This window comes from Phodopus roborovskii, unplaced genomic scaffold, assembly GCF_943737965.1.
Source record: "Phodopus roborovskii unplaced genomic scaffold, PHOROB, whole genome shotgun sequence".
Classification (NCBI taxonomy): Eukaryota; Metazoa; Chordata; class Mammalia; order Rodentia; family Cricetidae; genus Phodopus; species Phodopus roborovskii.
Window position 1 is genome coordinate 4,547,871 of NW_026126566.1, and position 21,820 is coordinate 4,569,690.

A 21,820-nucleotide genomic window follows, 5' to 3' on the forward strand; every position below is an offset into this window, starting at 1 on the left:
GCTGTGTCCCCAAATGCCTCTGTTGAGCCTAGCGTTTCACAACTGTCATCTGACTGTGTTAAAGGTCCACCCCGCCACCCCAGGTCAAGTGAAGCTTGGAGACTAAAATTCACTCCCGTCCTTTGGGCTGCCCACCTTAGAACCTGAACTGTAGTCCCAGTGCCCCAAGACAAGACAAGCCCTGTCATGCTCTGTCTTCCATGTGCTGGAAATCCGAGTCCTTCTCCCCGTGATCATCAAGCTATGATTTCCTCCAATCCCCACGCTTCTCTGTGTTTAACTTTCCTTTCCACTTGGTGTCTGTGAACACCACCCGGATGAGTGGCTCCCCAGGACCCCAGAGGGAAGAGTATATGTTCCCCTTGGACTAGCGTGTCTAACCTCATCTAGAAGTGTGTCTGCTTCAGAGAAGAAAGGGAGGGGTCTGGAGCTACATTGGGAGATGGAGCAGGCAACCACACAAATACTCTCAGCTCAACTCTCTTGAATGTTTCCTCTCCTTGTCACCTTGCAAGTTTTGTTTGTAGTTTTGTTTTTGAGATAGGGTCTCACCATGCAGCCCTAGCTGGCCTGGCCTAGAACTCTGCACGTAGTCCAGGCCATGTCTCTTAGAGATCTGCGGGTATCTGCTACCTAAGTGCTTGATTAAAGGTGTGCACCACCACACCCCATTCGTGACCCTGCCAGGTGTCACTGCTCTGGCAGGGAATGGAATCCACGTGAGCTCTAACCTGAGCATAGCAGCTGGGGTTTCCTTTTGTGGGGGACACTCATGATGAAGGTGGGGGGACTTTGTTGTTCTCAGCTCCATTCACGGCTCCCCTCTGACTCAGAGCTGGCCTCCCCCCCCGCTGTGTGTCCTTCTCTTTCCTGCCTACCAAGAGCTGACCTCCTTTGTCCTCCCTCCCGAAGTCAGGTTTTGGACCCAGAAACCTTGGGCTGAAACTTCTAAAACCATGAGCCAAAACAAATCTCTCTTCTTTTCCATTTCCTCGGGTATTTTAACACATAACAATTGGCTAACACCAGCATGTCAGAGTCAGCCTGGCTACTGTAGGTGGAGACTGCTGGCTTTCTTAACTCCCCTGTTAGCACAGTCATCCGCGGCCAGCCCCTGATGCAGGGGTGAGCCAGACGTGCTGACATGTTGGGCGATGGCTTGCATTCCTGTTCTCAGACAGCTGCCAGCAGATGGTGACAGAAGGAGGCAGGGTACAAAGCTCAACAGAATTTGATCTTCCTTTTCCTTCCTTCCTCTGCTATTTTTCCTCCCTCTTCAGGGAACTATGCCCTCTAAATTTTCTCTCATCTACTGATGCTCTGCCACAGAGGGTCAGTGGTGTGCAGACATTCATGGCAAGCTGGACAAGCAGAAGACAGGTGCTGGATGTCAATGGTCCTAATAGCGTGGATGGATCGGGCAATGGAATTTGGACACTAGGACAGTATGTCCTTATCCATCCATAATATAACAGTTCTAGATGGACACATTTCAAGTTTAATTTACAGTACTAGAGAATTTTCTATCACCAGACAATTTACAAAATGACAAATAAGCCCAGATTTGGAACATTTGGTGATACCCATAGTGCAAACATTCCTGTTCCAAAATACCCATGTGGCATCCCTGAGCATAGTTGTGGAAAGATGTGCCCTGGCACAGCATGCAGAGCTCCCCCACACAGAGCCAGTAGCAAGAGCAGCAGGAATGTGGGAATAGAAAACACAGTAAACTGACCTAAAAGCGATGGGCTCCAGTAATCACTAGCTTTGTTTTCCATATAACTATTGAATTATAATTTTATATCATTTAATCTTTAATAATGGCTGTCTTTAATAGCCGGCTCATAAAACCTCTAAGATTTCACAACCAGGTCTCCAATTCCAGTCAGCTCCGGCCTACTGGCAATCCTGATGCAACTATAGGGCTCCCTTCCTCATCCCAAATTCTAGGGCAGCAGTGGCCTGGTGAAGGGAGAGAGGGTGTGTGGTTGTCTCCCTTGGACTTCACTGTCAATGCCATTAGTCAAACCATGAGCTACGTGGGGATAGGATTCTGAGTTTCAGTGAGATCAATAGTTTCATTTTCTTCAATTTCATTTGTTAAAATTTCTAGGTTCTCCTGGCAAGGCAGATCTAAAATGTACATTAAAAAATTAGCATTCAAAATGAACTTAGGCATTCCTTAGGATAAAAGGATTCTCTTTTGGGAGTTCATTGTTCTTGTTTTTGTATTTTGAGACAGAGTTTCACATAGCTAATCTGCCTTGGAACTTGCTAAGGAACTAGCCAAGGATGGCCTTGATTTTTTTCTGGAATGAATTCTGTATTTTTAAACATTTATTTATGTTGTGTGTGTGAGGGGTGGGTGCATGAGTGCAGGTGTCCTGGTTGTCCTGGTGTTCTTGTGGAGGTCAAAGGACAGCTTGTTCTCTTCTTCTCCCATGTGGGTCCTACTCAGGACTTCAGGCTTGGTGGCAAGTGCCTTTACCGGCTGAGTCATCTTGCTAGCCCTCAAGCTTTTTTTTTTTTTTTTTTTTTTTTTAACAGATGTATTGTTGATAAAGAAATTGTTGCAGGGGCAGGAAGGGGACAAGAAGAGGGTGCTGCGGCTGTGGCTACGGCTGCAGAGGACACCATTAATCCCAGAGGCAGGCAGATCTCAGAGTTCCAGGACAGCTTGGTTTACAGATTGAGTTCAAGGACAGCCAGGGCCACACAGAGAAATCCTGTCTCAAAAAGAAAGAAGAAGAAAAACAAAAGAAATTGTTTTTCTGAGCTGTGGCTTAAGTTAAAAGTAAATCTGGAGACTGGGCTGTGGTGGTGCATGCCTTTAACCCCAGCTTGCTATCTTACACAAACCAGGATCTCCCCCCCCCCCCCATAGCTGGGACCTCCCACACCCATTATCAGTTTAAGGAAGGAAAAAAGAAAAAGCCCACAGACATGCCCACCAGCCAATCCAATGGAGGCAATCACTCAGTTGAGACTCCCTTTCACCAGGCGACTCCAGTTTATGTCAACTGACAAGAACTAACCAGTGCAGGTGGACTTGGGCATTGATTCATTAAATGATTGCGCAGGTGGGCATGCCGGGTAATGAATCATGTGGTAAGAAGATGTGAGAGAGGCTTCCCTTCGGTGAAGTGGAGCAGAGGCTATTGCACAAACGGGGATGGGAGCAGAGATCAGGATGCCTGAGGCTGCTCTTCCAGGCCAGGCAGTTTTAGAGGCAGATCCAGAGCATGTTCTGGACTGAAGTTCTCTGACTTGGTTCAGCCATCACTTTCTATCTCCACTTGTCAAATCCTCTTTTTAACTGATAGAATACACTCTCGTTCTCAGTACCCATGGATTTATTTCCCTTTATGTACACTTATCCAGACTTTATTATGAATGAATTTTGAGTCTTACCAAATTCGTTTTCTGCATCAGTTGATGCTGCTATGTGAATTGTCTTCTTTAGACTGTTGATCTGTGGTATAATTATATTGATTGATTCGTGTATAGCAAGGGTAGATAGCAGCTATTTGGTCATGTCTATTTTTCAAATGCATTTTTACTTGATATGCTAGCACTTTGTTGAGAATTTCTGCATCTAAGTTTATGAGAGATGTTGGCCTTTAGTGTTCTTTTCTGTACTCTGTATGGTCTTGGTATCAGAGTAACACTGTCCTCCTAAAGTGAACATAGAAGTATTTCTTTCTTTCAGTTTTCTGGAAGAGATTGCAGAAAATTTGGCACAGTTCTGTAAATGTTTGCTCGCCACTTGAAGCTGTGTCTTCTTCCAGAGCATTCCAGTAACAAGTTAATTTCTTTAATGGACGAAGGACTATCCTATTTCATTTCCTCCAAGCATCATTGGCCCATTTCCTCCTGAAGTTGCCGTGTCTGCAGGGCCCTCTCGTTCCTTCACTGGCTGCAGGGACTGTGGAGAGATCCTGTTTTGTGATGATGGAGTTGGTTTTGCTTTTCCACTTGATTTGTCAGGCTTACTAGAGGTGTGCTAGCCAGGCTTTTATGTCATCAATTTCCCTGTAGTTCTTCCTTTCAATTTCATTGATCCCCACTTTTCTCTTGATTTCTTTTTTATGCTTGCTCTGGAGTTATTTTGTTCTTTTTTGTTGTTTCATTTTGTTTTGTTTCATCTTCTAGATCCTGAGCAGAGGAGTATAACCAGTATCTTGAGACTCTCTAATGTCATCTTTTCTTTTTTTAAAAATGTTTATATATTTATTTGTGTGTAAGTACATGCACACCACAGCAATGGAGGGCAGAGGGCAGCTCGCAGGAATCGGTGTTCTCCTTCTACCATGTGAGTCCTGGGGTTCAAACATCTTTAGATGCTGAACCAGTGAGCAGGCTCTGTTTTCCCCTTTTCTGATAAAGTCAATTGTGCTTTATGTTTCCCTGTGAGAGCAACATCTTAGCTTTGTTTCACAACTTTTGATGAGTTTTGTTTACATTTCACTCCGTTTATGTTTTTTTTTAATTTTATTTTATTTGAGACCTCCTCTTTGACAACATTTTGTTTACAAGTGTGTTGTTTAACTTCCCATGTTGGGGATTCTTTTTCTGTTGCATTTTTCTCCCTAATTACCTATTCAGTTACCTTCGGATCAGAGGACATATCCTGCATGGTTTGCCTTCTAGCCCCTAAAATAGTCTATCATGGTGCTTGTGAAGATAAAATGCATTCTATTTCTCATTCTATCTGAAATTCTGGGGTTATACAAGGTATGTGCCACCATTCCTAGTGATTTTTTTTAAAGAGTGAGTCTGTATAGACCAGTGTCTGCCTCTTTATATATATTCAAATAATGATGATCTCTGACCCAGTACCTTTGTGTTATAATGCTAAGAGAGGCAGACCGCTGTAGTATTCCTGGAAGTCATTCCTCTGCCACAATGGTTAGTAGTTATCATGGATAAACATTTGTATCCCAAGCTCAACTTCCCCACGGTGGACCTCAAAATCACTGCAGCCACTCTAAGGGCACCCACACAAAAAGAACTGTGAAAGACAGAAAGTCATACTAAGAAGAGATACTGCTCTTAGCCAATTGTGGTTCAGATATGTTACTTTTATAAGTTTCTCAAGAATTTATGAACACATCACTAAGATACCTTCCATAAACTTAGGGTCTATGCAAGTGATGGCTTATGACATTTCATTAGTTTCATCAAAAAGTAAACCCTGCTTCTGACATTTCAGCCGAACAGAGAGAAGAAAGGAAACATTTGTACTTGTTCATCATTTTGAAGTAGTAGCTTCTGAGATGTCTTTAAAACCTTACTGTTAAAATTTCCTAGTATGCTCCTCATTTAGCTTCTAAAATTATTACTTTTGGTTGGATGCATTCATTTCAACACACACACACACACACACACACACACACACACACACACACACACACGAGACCAAATCTCACCTATGCCCTCATGTATGTATCTAATGAAAAAAAGGTATGAACCCAGAAAACAACAATATTACTTTAACCAAAGGAGAATTATTGCCTATGAAAAAGATGTGGCCTTTAGACACAAGTGGCCATCACAGAAGAAATGGGCTACTTAAAAAATAAACACACATTCTAACTTGTCCATGCTGAGACAGAATAGAGACACCTAAAATACACATTTTCTGGATCTTTATCCTAGAGTTCCTCTGGGCTTGGATGAAATCTTCCAGCCTCTTTTCTGTTTATTGGTTCTTCTAACCATATGCTCAGATTTCTTCATATTTAGGTAATGTTTGTTAAATGTGATAGTTAATTTTATTTAGTGACTTAACTAGGCTACAGGATGCCCACAGAGTTGTTAACCCCCCCCCCCCCATTTCATCTGTAGCAGTTTCTCCTGAAGAGGTCTGAAATGGAATTGCTATATTGAGTGAAGTTCCCCTCACGGGTGTAGACGTGCTCCTGTTCTAGTTCTTGCATTTATCTACTCATGTTTTGAATTTTCAGATTCAAGCCAAGACTTACACTCATGAGATATTTAACTCACAGACCTTCCTGCTTTCCTTCTGGCTTGGAGAGCACAAATTATGAAACTTTCTGAGCCTCCATAGGCCAATCCTATAATGAACACACACACACACACACACACACACACACACACACACACACACACACACCATTGCTTCCATTTCTCTGGAGAACTTTGAATAATGTACCAGGTGCTAGACACTTTCACACACACTTCATCACGTAATCTTTGAAACAAGCCTGAGATAGATGTTATCATCCCCATTTCTGAAGGTGAAAGGAGGGATCCAGAGGGGTAACTTAGCTAAGGCTGCAGAGAGAAGACATAGCTATAGCTGGCTTTAGTTCAAATATTCTCCTCATCATCACAATTGCATGGCTCCTTTAAATTTCAAAGTGCCTTTCCAGTTTACAAAATAGATAAAATTAATCTTAATCTACAATCTACTGTAGTTTTATCTTCCATCTGAAAAAGTCTATCGTAATTCTTGTCCTCTGTTTAGGAAATTGTCCTCCCCGAAGGAGAACCCACCTCTTGCTATTGGAACCAAAAGTTCATATACTGGACTTACATTCCTGGTGGATCATCCTAGAACTGTCTTACTAAATATGGTAGCCACATTCACCATATATGGCCACTAAGCACTTGAAATGGGGATAGTGTGCATGTTGAAATAATATTTTGACATATTAAGTTAAATAAAATACATTGTTAGGTGGATAGAGAAATATTTCAGTGGTTAAGAGCTCATAATGTTCTAGCAGAGTTCAGGGCACCCACACTGGGCAGCAGACAGTCACCTGTACCTCCTCCAGCTTCAAGGGATCCAATGACCTCTTCCAATCTCCAGGAGCATTCACAAACATTCACATCCCCTTCTCATGTGTACATAATTAAAAATCCTAAAGTATATAGTTAGAATCTCACCTGTTATTTTTAAACACATTTTTATTAATTCTTTGAGAATTTCATACATGTATATAACATATTTTGATCATATTCACCCAAACTCCTCCCCCTAACTCTTCAGCTCCATCCCAGATCCACTCCCTACCCCCAACACCTTCCAAACTTTGTGTGTGTGTGTGTGTTTTTTTTTTTTACTTTGTTTTTTTAAAATAGCACATCAAGTCTAATTTTTGCTGCCTTTATACTCACGGACATGCGGCCATTCACTGGAGCCTAGGTAACCCACTAGGGACCACTCGCTAAAATAAAATCGAATTGCCCTTCTGAAGAAGCCATCAACTATCAATAACTCTCACCTAGGGGGTCAGGGCTCATGAGCTCCTCCCTGCTTCAGGCTGGAATGTTGATTAGATTGATCGTGTGCAGATAACCACAGTCACTATGAGTTCATGAATGCAGTAATCTTCCCCAACCTCTGGCCCTCACAATCCTTCTGTCCCCTTTCCACAGTGTTCCCTGAGCCTTGGTTTGAGGGTTCACTAGTAAAACACTTTTCTTAGTGTGGCTCTTAAAAAGAAATCTTAAACTAAATATGTAGCTTACCTTCTATTTCTGTTGGACGGCTTGAAACTACACTAATATATGACTGAACTGTGTCAATCATTTGTCCCCATTGAGGTTGAAAGCTAATGCTGTGAGACAATGTGACCTTCCCTTCCATTCCCCTGGAACTATTGACAGCAATCGTGGCTGCATCGTGTTTCAGGGGCATTAGAAACAGCATTTCTGTCTAAGTCATGAGGTATTACAGTCTCAGCTTAGGTTTCTACATTGAGCAGTGACTATAATAGAGGTTTCATGGATCTGCTGTGAGCATTGTTGAGATTGTTATGCAAGAAGATCCTATAGGTCCCCAACACCCTTTTCCTGTGAAGGCTCTTCATGATGTTCCCTTCTCTGTCCTAGTTCACAAGATCTTTCCTCCTTTCAGCAACAGTGGTAAGATACAGACCACACACTTGTCATCAGCTGCTGATAGTCTCACAGTGAAGTGTCATGTCTTCTCAGCCACACTGTAGAATCCCCATGGCAAGAGTACTGTGTTTCACATAATTGGGCTTGGTATCTGTCAGACCCTCTCAGTGACATCACTGAACAAAATACTTGTTATCACTACAGAAGATCCTGTAACTCTTCCAGAAGACTGCTTTGGGGTCTAAAGAATTAGGGGACTAGCTGGAGGAGCCAGTCAAACATACTAAAGAAGTCTAAGAAGTCAGCTCACACTTAGATTTGTTCCAGTTTTCAGTATTTCTTCTTCCTTTACACTGAAAATATACATAAGCTATGGTAGACTTTTGTTTATGCTGCATTTAACTCTGTGAACCTGTGATTCTTTGCCTGTCTAAAACACATGATGGTCTAATAAAGAGCTGAATGGCCAATAGCAAGGCAGGAGTAAGGATAGGCAGGGCTGGGAGGCAGAGAGGATAAATAGATGGAGAAATGAGGAAGGGAGGAGCAGCAAGAGAACAAGGAGAGGAGGATGGCAGGAGCCAGCCACCCAGCCACCAGCCACCCGCCACCCGGCCACCAACCACCCAGCCATCTGGCCACCCGGCCACTGGGCCACCAGCCACCCAGATAGCCATAGAGTAAGAAGGAAAGTAAGGCATACAGATGTAAGAAACATAAAAGCCCAAAGAGAAAAGATGGGTTAATTTAAGAAAAGCTGGCTAGAAACAAGCCAGGGTAAGGCCAGGCATTCATAACTGAGAATAAGCCTCTGTGTGGGAGTTATTTGGGAGCTGGGTAGTGGGCCCTCAAAAGGTCAAAAAAGCCAAGTAAAAAAACATCTGTCACAACATAAGTCTTTAAATAAAAGTACAAAAATTTAAAAATGAAGCTGGTAAAACGAGTGCTGCTCTAGTCTAAGAGAAAAGAATGCCAGCAGTTTTCATCAAGATCTCAGTGGGAATCCACTCAAGAACAGCATAAGATGGGCAGAAGCTTAGGTATCTAATGAAAGCTAAGGACAGAGTCAAGTACAAATAAGCTGTCTCTAGATCCATTTCCCCTCGATGGGAAGGACATGCCTGGACTGTGGGTCAAGACTGTCTCTAAAAGTTTTCTTGGTCAAGTGACTTAATCTCTTTGTATCTGCCCATGCACAAATGAGGATGACTACCTAAAGACCAAGGATCTACCATAGTACAATACACATCTCATTAACTTAAATCTTTCTTTTGCCCACCCCTACAAATACATTCAATATAATTTCTACCAACTGCTCTGCTCCATCACCTCTGACAAATATAAAAAAGTGACTTACATTTAACTTTTTAAACCAGTAAGTGAAAAACAATATAATATACCACTAACTACTTAGATCCAAATTTCCACATTCAATAATTCAACAGATATTTATTGAGCAACCACCCTTGCAAGTCATGGTGTTAAATACAAAGCATCTTCCCTTTCTTAGGAAGTTCACTGTTTAGTGAAGAGATAGTAAGTAAGCAATAAACATGTAATTTAAAGACATAACCAGACCCTGTGGCACATGTCTATAATCCTAGCACTTGGGAGGTAGATACAATATGATCACAGTGCATCCGAGGACAGAATGGGATAAGTGAGGCCCTTTCTCAAAAATAAAATAAAAACTGAAGGGCCAATTACGGTGGCACACACCTATAATACTGAGGAAGCTAAAATAGGATTACCAGTTCAAGGTCAGCCTGGGTTAAAGTGGTATCTTGTCTCAAAACAAACAAAGGTGATGATTTTCAAAAACATCCTTTGTGCCATGAAGAAATGACAAGGTACAATGATGATGAATCATGCATAGGGCAGGACGGCAGATTGAGTTAGGAAAGGTGACCCAGTGACCTTCCTGAGGTGGTAATTAAACCAAAACCTGAAGGATAACGAGAAGTTAGACATGTAAAAGACAAATGGAAGTTCATGCAGCTAGTCAAGTCCACATGTGCAAAGGCAGCCAGGAACCAAGTGTTCGGAGATGTAAATGGAAGATTCAACAGGTTAGAGGGACAACTCGGAATTAAGTCCAGCTTCCTACCACGGCCCGGGACCATTTGAACCTTGCCTCCTCGCACCTTTTAGCTTCCCTCACAAACTCATTCCACCTGAAGCACACTTTTCTGCCCCGGATCTTCCCATGGCATCTGGTCAGTCAGTGTTGAGGTCAGATGTCACCTGTGGCAAAAGACTGCTCAACACTGTCGCTTGGTGTCCATTCTCTTTCCTGGTTTGCGCTTTTCCTCTTCCGTATCACGCCATTGTCTATTTTCACAGTAGAGTGTGAATTCCGCATTGCTGTAGCTCTAGATTCGGGATCCGTATCTATAAGTGATAGATACCCAAAAGATACCTTTTTAACACCTAAGATAAATGGACAGACAGGTAACACAAGGTTAAAGAAAGAGATGATCCTTGTTTGAAACAAACTCAGAGGGCGTCCAGAATAAGTAGGTTTGGAATTAATACCGGAGAGGAGGGTTGGAGGGGCACCTACAGGACAAAAACTGGTTTTCTGTCTTCTCCATTGGGTTAGGGACTCGCTTAGCGCTAGGATCCATTTTCAACCATTTTTCTATAATCAGTACCTAGCCCAGGACCTGGCACTTGGTGGATGCCTGATATGAACAGATGCTCACAGATAACCTTAGTGTGCACAGAAAAAAAAAAAGTCTACTAATTTGGTTTCAGCTGAGCTGGGAAAGGTGAGCAGGTTGGAGACACAGGAACCCTGGTGCAAAGAACAGAAGAGAGTAAACCAAACACCGCAGAGACTGGGCACTGGGTGCCCGCGGCGGCTGCGCAGTCCAGTCCCTCATTCCCCGAACAGCGGGACGCCCGCCCGCCGCTCCCATCGCGCGTGCGCACTGCACGCTTCCCGCCTCCAACAAGATGGCGGAGGCCCTGTAGCGGGTGGGCGGAGTGTGGCTGCCGGAAACCCGGCTGCTGCCTTGGGGGAGCTTCGGGCGAAGGCCCGGGAGCAGCGGACCGAGGCTGGCGCGATGCTGTTCCCGGGAAGCGCAGTCGGCTACCGCTGAGGAAGGTGGAGCGAGGAGTTGCCTTTCCAGCGCCCCCTATGTACGCCTCCTCGCGCTCGGGGCCGGTCGCCGCTTTGCCCGCCTCGGCACCACCCGTGACTCTCGGGGCCCCGAGCTCCGGCGGCGGCCGGGACCGAGTCCCGCGGGAGGGGAGGCGCCCGGGCGGCGCCCGTGCTTGCGGCCGCGGAGCGAGCGTCTGGCAGGTGAGTGCGGCTGCGCACGCCGGCGACGGCGCCCGGACCCCGGCGGCCCCGTCGCTCCGCTCTCCGGTCTGCACGTCCCTGGCCTGCCCACTCCGGCCTTCCGCTGGCCGCGGGCTCGCGGGCTCCTCTTCCCACACCGTGGGCGGGGGTCGGGACTCCCGCCGCCCTCGCACCGTTTCCTTGCTCCGCGGGCAGCCTCGCCCCTGCTAGCAGTCTTCCATTCGCTCTAGGTGCCTGGGTCGTGCAGCTCGTTTCGTTCCACTTCAGCTTTCTTGCTTCCCTTTAAAACTTTTGAGCTCTGGGAAGATTATCTGAGCCTAGCTTGTGGAGTTAAAGGGGAAAGCTTGGCTCGTTTGTACAGAGACCGGTGGGATCGGTTCCGCATCGAGAAGGGAACGAGTCCCGGTAGACTGGGATGGGTTAGGAGTCTGGCTCTTGCCTACTGGAGCCTGCGATGGCAAAATGATTGTTAATCTCTTTCGGCATGGCTTTTGAGACGGAGGGGTGAGTTTGTGAAGCATTAGGTTTTGTGAGTCCATTGAAAGAATTGGGGAGTGTTATATTCTTTAAAAACAAAAAGACCTTATAAGTGCAAGATAACACATAATAGTACAAGAAAGGATAAGTGCAACCCCTTTGTTTTTGTTTTGTTTTTTAGAAAGAGCTGCTCAAATTTCTTCTATTCCCAGTACTAATGCCTAACAACGCTCAAAGCCCTTGATAGTCTCTATAACGCTGGCCCCTCAAGGTAATGCAAAACTGACCTGAGTAACTTTAGGGACCTGGCCAAAGTTTGCAAGTGCAAACTGCCCCATCAGAGTGGCAATGGAGGGAGTTGTCGGGTTGTCTGTTTCCTCTATCTCGTTACTTGTATTTGTCAAGAGCCCCAAAGTGGGATTAAAAATACTTATGCTTTGTCCTTCGGGATTGCAAAAAGAATGGGGCTTTGGACACTAGTTTAGAAAGCTGGGGCTTTTGCTCAGTGGTAGAGTGCTTGTAAGACCGACTCCATGTTCATTTCATTCTCCAGGACGGTAAAAAAATTATGCATTAAAGTTTTAGAATAGGATTGCCCCCAGTCTTAGATCTCATTTTTTTGTTGGTAGCCTTTACTCTTCTGTCACTAACAATTGCATGCTCATAGGTCTTGTCTGTCACTTCTATGCTTTCATTTCCATTTGAAGGTACAAGAAGGAAGCTGGGGCTCTAAACTCCAGTGGCTGAGGAAAATCTCAGCTGTGTGAGACATACTTCCTCTATTTCCCAGCCCCTCACCCCCATATTGTCTCCTTATTTGCTCATATTTCAGAGAAAGAAATACCTGTCTTTTCAAGAGCAACCCACCTGCAGGCGAGCCCATGATCAGCCCCTTCCCATCTCTCTTTATTCAGAACTACCCATTATTACTATGTGGAGGCCTCCTTCAGACATTCCCTCTCTCTCTCCTGTATGCACATTTGTGTTTTCCCCTGAGCTGCCAGATACAACTCTAGGGGGCCATTCCGAATTCCAAATTTTCCTTCAGAATGCTTTCATTCAAGGACTCTGATGTAGCGAGATAAACCCTTCAGTCTTGGTTTTGCTTGTGTTAAAACTGTTTAGCAGTGGGTGTGGTCATATTACCACTGAGACTATTCTGTATAGGTTCTTGAAAGTGCTTACCTTGCATGATGGATATAGAGGGATTTAATGTGTGTTAAATATCCATCTAAGTGTTTGGCACATTTTCATCTTTCATTTTTACTATGAAGTCACCATGAAATGGAAGTCCCTTACCGTTTCACTGTTGCTGTGGGGCTGACAAGATGGGTCATCAGGTAAAGAAAGACACTTGCCTTGAAACACCCCAGGATCCACATGGTTGAAGGAGATAACCAACTCTTACACTTTGTCTTCTGACCTATATCACACAGACACATAATAAATGTAACTTTAAAAATACCTTAAAAAGAAATCACCAGACAGCACTAAGCACCAAATCTAATGGCATCTTTGGTGTCCGTAGGCAATTTGTAAATTATATAATATGCTGTAGTAATAAATGACGTATTCTTGGTGTTCTACACTGTACTTCCTGGTTTCCTGATTCATTGAAAGTTTCTTCAAATGCCCTGCTCTATGTCAACTTTGTTCTTTGCTTGATCCTGATATCAGCTAGGCTGCAAATAGGATTTGCAAACAAAGGTAAGCATTTGACTCTGTAATTGGTAGGTGCATACTTAGAAATGGCAGGAAGTGTGGTTTGTTTAAAGATCATATAATCAGTGCTAAAAGTCCATTTTTCTTCTGTTTTCTCAATATTGTCCTCCTGTTTTTAAGTTCTTTGCTTAGATTTGCTTCTCTCCTAATAAGAAGACAGCTATTAACGTTCATGTTACTATCTTTGTTTACTGTCAAAGGGAGGGAGAAGGCTGCTCTTCTAGCCTTTCCCTGGAGTCCCCAGCTCTCTTGTGATTGAACAAAACAGAAGGTCATTCAGTTAGGTCTGGAGGAGTATTTTTTTGTCTGGGGGTGGTAGGTAGAAGTGAATCCTATCTAAAAGCAAGGACTGTAGCACCACACATGAAATAGATTCTTGAAAGGTATCTATCTGATGTCCTCAAGGCTTTGTATGTTCTTTGGTGTATTTTCTTGGTAATCATGTACTTTTTTTTTTTTTTTTTACGATATAAGTCATTTTTGTGTGGAACTCTACTTCCCACTTCCGTGGTTTGCTGTGTATCCCTTATATTAGATGTGCTGCCAAAATTCACGTGACAACAAACTGTATCGCTTTAGTCTGCATTCACCTACATCTTGTGATGTGTTCATATGTGCTTGTATGTTTATATTCTCTTCCTCCTAACTTCTCTTTTCTAACCGGTTTTCTCTCAGTCACCCATCATTGAACCTTATAGTCATATTGGTTCATCTACTGCCCATTAGTTGTCAGATCTCAAACATGTATACGTTAGGCTCCAAGTTACAGAATACTTGACTGGTTGACTTAATCAGTATCTCACATAAACAGATAGTTGAGTTAGAGGATTTCATGGCTAGCTAGTAAATTAAGCTGCATAGTGAGGTTTTCAGGGATTATCTCTATAATTGACTAGTCTTAGTTAGGGTTTCTATTGCTGTGAAGAGACACCATGACCACAGCAACTCTTATAAAGGAAAAAAAAACATTTAATTGGGGTGGCCTGCTTATAGTTCAGAGGTTCAGTCCATTATCATCATGGTGGGGGGGGGCATGGTGGTGTGCAGGAAGACATGGTATTGGAGAAGTAGTTGAGAGTCCTACATCTTGCAGGTAACAGGAAATGATTAGAGTATTGAACTGAACCAAGCTTGAGCAAAAGAAATGTCAAAGCCCACCCCTACAGTGACACACTTCCTCCATCAAGGCCACACCTACTCCAACAGTGCCACTGCCTTTGGAGGCCATTTTCTTTCAAACCACCACATGTACTAATGTATCACGAGTTCTAATAGGTCTTAATAAAATAAAATAAAAACACAGCATCAGATATTGGGGGTTTGGGGTGGGGGGAGAAGCAATGCAGCCAGCCACAAGCTCTTACCTCTACCTCTACCAAAGAGGGCAGTCCTGTCCTCAGACTGCCGCCTCAGACTGCTTCAGACTGCATCTCTCCTGTCTTCCTCCGGCCTTGTATTCCTCTCTCTGCCCAGCCATATCACTCCTTCTCCACCTTCTTAGTGCTGGGATTAAAGCATGTGATCCCAACTGCTGGGCTAGCTCTGTGCTCTAATCCTCAGGCAAGCTTTATTTGTCAGATCATAAAATATCAGCACACCTAACTTTTGAACATATGCATATCCCATCATGGTTGTAAATGGCTCTTTTTTCTCCAAGTACCATAGCTACCAAAGATAAGTATGCCCTCTTATCTCTTAATTAGGCAAGTAAACCTTTCACAAAAGTTCTGTATCAATCAAGTGTCTATCCTAATTATAATAATATTTAGAAAGCCCATTTGTGGTATTTAAGTATAAGAAGAGGCTGAAGAGAAAGTGACATATGGTGTCAGTGACAGAATCTACAGTGTTTTATGGAGAAGTATGTTTTACAAAGAGAATTTTACAAAGCATAAAGCACTGTTTATCTAGGTATTGTCATAAGCCATACATAGCTTTTTTGCCAAACATTTCGATAACCATAAGTAACTAAAGTAGTTTCTTACGTAAAATTTGTAAGATTTGAGTGGTAGATGAGAATATTGGATTCTTTTAAAGTTATATGATATTAAATACATTTAAACATACCTGTTAGAGTCTCTGTCTGAACCAGACATTCAGAAATACAGGGAAACATTTTTGGTTGTCACAGTAGCAGTCAAGTCCCACTAGCAGTTAGGGAGGTCAGATACACTAAGTAGCCTGTGATGTTTGGAGTGGTCTCTCAAAGCAGAATCAAACCTTAAAACTCCACTACACAGGCATTGCCTTTTAGAATTCACAATGATTGTAAATAACAGGACAACAAAGTCAAGCTGACTTTGAAAAGGCAATGATTAGATCTTGTGTTGAATGTTAGCTTAGGCATCACTCAGTGGCTCCAGTGAGAGGGAGGACTTGGCTCAGTTGCTCTGATTTGTTGTGCTCTCTCATTTCCCTTGATTCTGGTTTCATTTCTAGGCCAGCCTGATGGTAGCAAACTATTGTAGCACTTTCAGACTATAGCCCACATTTCACACAAAATAAAACAAAGAATCGTGTTTATATTTGATGTGTTTGTCAGCATCATCACGCCTGACCTTCCCTAAGCATCTGTTCCTACAAGGTTTATTAAGTTCTGTCTTATCACAACTTTGAAGACTGTCTCCATTGTGTATCATACGCTAGTTTTTTTTTCCTGTCTCATGCGTATTCTCCCTTATTATTTTTATGTTCTTAAATTCTAAATGTCTAGTTTACTTTGTGGTTTAGTGGTTTGACTATATGTGGAATGATTTTGTACTTGGCACAGAAAGATAGGTTAGCAGTTACCTATTGAAATACATTCTAGATTAGTTGTTGCATTATATCAGCACTCTTTTTCTCTCTCTCCTCTCCCTCTTCCTTCCCCACTTCCTTCCTTCCTTCCCCTCTTCCTTCCTCCCTCCCTCCCTTTCCCTCCTTCGCTCTAGCTTTGGAGTCTGTCCTTGTGCTTACTTTGTAGACCAGGCTGGCCTCATACTCAGAGATCCACCTGCCTCTGCCCCTGCCTCTCGGTTGCTGGGATTAAAGGTATGTGCCACCACACCTGCCTGACTTCTGCTTTATTATGTGATGATGCTTTGGGCGCCATGCATGTATGGGTCAGTTCTTATCAGCCCCACACATTTTGTCAGTACCGCCTTTGCTTCAGTATTCTCTTTTGTCCTTAATACAATTCTACATTACTATGTGAAGATCTTCCTGCCTCTTGTGTGCCCTGCCCCCTCTTATTTTGTCTTCAATGCTTTATTCTGGACAGTTTTATCCTCAAAGTTCCTTTTTTTTTTTTTTTTTTTAACTGCATCTAATATTTGGTTACTAATCCAGTAAGTACTTAATTTAGGTTATTTTACAGTTCCAATATTTTTTTCAAATCTGTGTAACTTTTTATAGTTTTCAGTTCCAAGTTATCTGTCTGTGTTTCTGTGTAAGTTTGACTGCTAACCTCTTGAGTATAATAATTAGGAAATTATAATCTGTTAACTCTATTGTTTATAAATCTCTGTGGATCTTTTGGAGAAATAATTTGATGTATAACTTTTTTATGAAGATTTTTATTTGGTATTATCAAGAGTCTGGGGCTATAAAACTACCTTAATCAAGTTTCACATTGGTAACTCTGCTGATCTGCCCATATGACTTACTTATGTGTGGCCAGTGTTCATGATTTCTGTTATGACTTGAATGTGTTAAAGGCTTGGTCTAATGTGAGATGTTTGGAATTGGTGTTGTCCTCTAAGGGGTCATTTTCTTTTTTGTGTCACGAGATGAACTGCTTGCTTAGACATCATCTGAACCGCTCCCCAGAGTCCCAAAGTGGTGGAGCCACTAGGTTATGTGCAATCTCCTTATGTTAGTTACTCAGATGTTTTGTTGGAATGACAAACACAATATGGTCTCATAGTTCTTTCTCATTCTTAGAAGGGGGGGGGTCATTGAGAACCTCAGTCGAAGGCCAAAGGGGTTTTCACATAGTTGCCGCCTTTGTCTGGGACTCTTGCTTGGCCCCCAGTCCTGCAGAGCAGGCAGCATTAAATGTTTATTCTATTCCTTATAAACTCACAAAAAGCAGAAGTTGAGATAACTTTCTGAGTTCTAATTTCCAGTGAGTTTGACTGTTTTATTTCTCATTTTGTTGATAATTATTTAATGCTTTTAAGAAGGTTATTTTAATATCTCACTTTTAAAATTATTTTCAGAGGGATAGTTGATCTGAACTGTCTGATGCCCTGTTTCTACAAGTAGAGGTCCAGATATTTGAAGACTAAACATTTCTGTGTTAGTGTCTTATTCATTTCTTTGAGTTAATGCCTCTTTGTGACATCAGTGAGAGACTTAAGAAACAAATAACGTGGTTGTTTTCTTAATACCCCAACATGTTTGTTTGTTTTTTAAAACAGTGTCTCTATATAGCCCTGGCTGCCTCTTAACTCACAGAGATCCACTTTCCTCTGGGAGAGGCCTGAGCTGCACCATCTCTGCTCCAAAATGTATTGTTTGCCATGCTAGTTCCTGTTACCTGTGCAGAGCCCCAAGAAGGGGGGCAGGATATTGTGTATAATTATATGTCATTGGAGCAGAAGTTGTCTGTTTCACCTGGCAAGACATAATGTGAACATTGTAAAGTAGGATTTTACAATATTGAAAAGGATGGCTGTCGAGATGGCTCGGTGATTAAGAACACTAGCTGGGCTTCTAGAGGTCCTGAGTTCAATTCCCTGCAACCACATGATGGCTCACAGCCATCTGTAATGAGATGTGGTGCCCTCTTCTGGTCTGTAGGGAATACATGCACACACAGCACGGTATACATGATAAATAAATCTTTAAAAAAAAAAAAAAGATTGGAAAGGACATGAACGAGTTGACAAGTGTCTGCAAACAAATTGTCCTTTAATATTTTTGGTAGAAGTTGAATTTATTTTCAGTAATTAATGTGCGAACTCTTATGCTATGTAGATGTCATGTTTTTAAAAATTACATGTATTTGTCTTGGAGTGTGAGTGTACACCTTTGTCACAACATGCATACAGGGTTCAAGGACTTTTTGGTAGCATCAGTTCTTTACTCCCACTATGCGTCCCTGGGACCAAACTCAGGTTGTCCAGCTTGGATGTGAGTACTTTCACCCGCTGAGGCATCTTGGCAGCCAGGATTTTTTCTTTTCAGGAATAAAATAGGAGTTTTAAATCTTGCACATATATAAAAATACATAATTTGTATTTGAAGTCTGGATTTATTTAATTGAAAGTGGAAGTCAAACTTTGAGTTTGGAAATTCTAGGGTTTACACTGTTGGACAGCCTTCCTTGTTGTGGAAATTTAGAATAACATTCATACTGTTAACACGGAATGCCATCCATTTCTGCAATTAAATTGATGCACACATACACACACACAAAATACAGAAGCAGTCGGGCAGTGGTGGCACACACCTTCAGTCACAGCACTTGGGAGGCAGAGGCAGTCAGATCTCAACGAATTTGAGGCCAGCCTGGTCTATAAATCAAGTTCCAGAACAGCCAGGACTGTTATACAGAGAAACCCTGTCTTGAAAAACAAAAACAAAACAAAATAAAAAGCAACACAAAAAACAGTCCTCTCAGAAGGAAACCTAGAATTTCTGAATTTTGCTTGCTTTTTCTTCTCTGCCAAATTAATATACTAACTTGAAGATCTGTCCTGATTATGGTGCCTTTCTCCCAGCTTGTTTCAGATTTGCTCACTTGCCCTCAAACACTGGATGCTAACATAAGAAAAGAGTTTTAGACTCAGCAGAGGCTCTGCAAACATGGGATGCTCCTGTGCCCTGCCATCTCGCCCACCTAGTCTGTCCTATTCTACTTCCTAGGCACAGCCAAGAAGATGATTTACTAGTGTCCTTTAAGACCTGTTCAACGGTTACTGCACCTTGATTACTTACCTCTTGTTGCCAGTCAGTTTTAGACTTCATGAATTAATGAGTGTATTTACTTTCTTAACGTTTGCTACCTGACCGAATTCAGGTATGAATCAGTCTCAGCCTCAGTATTGGTAGCTTAATTTCCATGCCATTCCTGGGCCTGTCCTGTCACACAGATTTATCCAAAATGTTTGACACTAGAAGTATTTGGGATTTTTGTCTTTCCTAGATTTTGCAGTATTTGTATATGCATAATTTGAGGAACCCAACTCCAAACATGAATTAGTTTATATTTGTCATATACCTCAAGGTGTGTATATGTACATGCATATATATTCTTCTGGTGTGCTGGTACCAGACCTAGGGCTTGGTGCCATGTTAAGCATACAATGAGCTATGTTTTGTACAATATGTACAATATGTATTTTGACTATGTGGCCTGTTACATGAGACCTAGTGTTAATTTCCCAAGTCATGTGGGCACTTAAAAAGTTCTGGATTTATGGAAAGTTGGATTTATAGTTTTCAGATTAGGAGTCCTCAGCATATATATCAGCATGTATATTTTCTAAAGGTTTTTACTTAAATAGTGACCTCAGTAAAGCAGCAGTTATGCTAGATTAAGTACTTCAGACAAGGAACAAATAATACTATTACACGTTTAATGTATTTAATTAGTGATCCTATTATCTTATTTTCAAAATCTTGTCATGCTTGACTGACAAGGATAATGCTCAATTTTCCTGTTCTTTTGTATACATTGGAGTGTGGTTTTATTTAATTAACCCTATGACATTCTACCCACCTCATTCTTTTAATTTCTTTTTGTCTTTGCTATAGTATCATTTCAGAAAAATCTTTGGTATGTTTTATAATATTCCTGTTGTCTTTCAATAGTTTCTTACTTCACATTTCTCTTTTGTCTTCTCTAACATTAATTTACATATTGACATCACTTAAGAATATATTCTCTATCCATTGAATCAAACTTAAGGTTGAAAAGTCTTACAGTGCACAAATTGTTATTATTTAAATAGTTTGTTTAGTTTTATGTGTCTGAGTAATTATAAGTTTGCAGGAGCCTGAGGTGGTCAAAAGGCGTCAGATCCCCTGGTTTAGAATAGAATTAGATGTTTTACAGGAAGTTATATCCCAATGTAGTCAACAACTCACTAAATATTGTAAAAATGTTGAGCACTAAACTTGAACCATGAAAAGAATGGCTTTCCACCTTGTATAACTAGTGTTCACCATCACTTTTTGTTTTTTGAGACAGGGTATTTCTCTGTATTATAGCTCTGTCTGGAAGTCACTTTGTAGAGCAGGCTGGCCTCGAACTTACAGAGATTCGCCTGTCTCTGCATCCCCAGTGCTGGGACTACAGGCATGCATCACCACTGTCCAGCATCTATTTCACTTTTATTGAGTTGCAAATTAAAATGTTATATTAGTCTTGCACTGGCTGTTAAAGGCCCTATGATTCTGGTAGCAGAGGCTTCCAGTTGATTACTTGGAGTATTTTATGCAGTTTAATTCTATATACTTACTGTCATTTTTATTGAAATTAAGCACCTACCATTGACACAAGAAAAATCTTTTGATGATAAATATATTCTTATATTTATATGAAACTCAGTTGTCTTTGGTTCTTAGAGAAAAGAAACCTAGACTCAAATTTGGCAGCAATCTTAGTTTGGATTTCTGTTGCTGTGAAGAAGACACCATGGCCACAGCAACTTTTACAAATGAAAGCATTTAACTGAGGCTTTTTTCTGAGGGTCATGCAGGGAACATGACAGGGCAAAGACATGGTGCTGGAGAAGGACCTGGGAGTTCTGTGTCTGGATCTGCAGCAGCAGGAGGAGAGTGACTTAGGCTTTTGAACCTTAAAGCCCATCCCCAGTGACACACTTCCTTCAACAGTGTCACTCCTATTCCAATCCTTCAAAAGTAGTGCCACCTCCTAATGACTAAGCATTCAAATTCACGGGCCTATGGGGCCATCCCTATTCAGACCACCACAGCAACTTTAATTAGATCAGAACAAAGCATTTAACTTCTGTGTGATTCACTTGTAAGTCTACAAGGTGACGTGTTTTTAAAATACATTTCCTGAGGTAAAATATGGAACACCTATTTCAGATAACTTCTAAAAAGAGCTCGACACAAACATTTAAAACTTATATCACACTTGGATTAAACAACATAGATCATTTCTTGTCTTGTTATCTTGGGTGTTTCCAGGATTGTAACACTTGCTTATTGGTCTTAAGCCTTATAATAGTTGCCACCCACCAAGATACACAGTGGTGGAAAACTTGTCTAGCAGGTACAAGACCCTGGGTTCAATCCCTAGTACTAGGAAGGAGGGGGAAGAGAGAGGTGATGAGTATGATTTCAGACTAAAAGTAGTTAAGTAGTTTGAAGTTCTCCCCACTGTGTGTACACATGTTCCCGTGTGGTGGTGCACATACGTGCATGTGGAGGTCAGATGACAGCCTTGATTGTCATTTCTCAGATGCCATTAGTGTCTTGAAG

General features: G+C 42.0%; 2 protein-coding genes across 10 annotated transcripts in view; one reads left to right on the forward strand and one right to left on the reverse strand.

Moving 5' to 3' along the window:
• Positions 1–21,820, reverse strand: part of Stard4 (StAR related lipid transfer domain containing 4) — a 1,044,307-nt gene that overhangs the window by 853,738 nt on the left and 168,749 nt on the right. The window lies entirely within an intron of this gene.
• Positions 10,800–21,820, forward strand: part of Apc (APC regulator of WNT signaling pathway) — a 96,218-nt gene continuing 85,197 nt past the window's right edge. For 7 of the 9 annotated variants that reach the window (XM_051202322.1, XM_051202325.1, XM_051202333.1 and 4 more), the window contains exon 1: positions 10,800–11,182. In XM_051202322.1, coding sequence (XP_051058279.1) covers positions 11,018–11,182 — 165 coding nt within the window. In that variant the 5' untranslated portion in view covers positions 10,800–11,017. The remainder of the gene's footprint in view (positions 11,183–21,820) is intronic. The other 2 variants (XM_051202324.1, XM_051202327.1) reach the window with 2 other exon arrangements.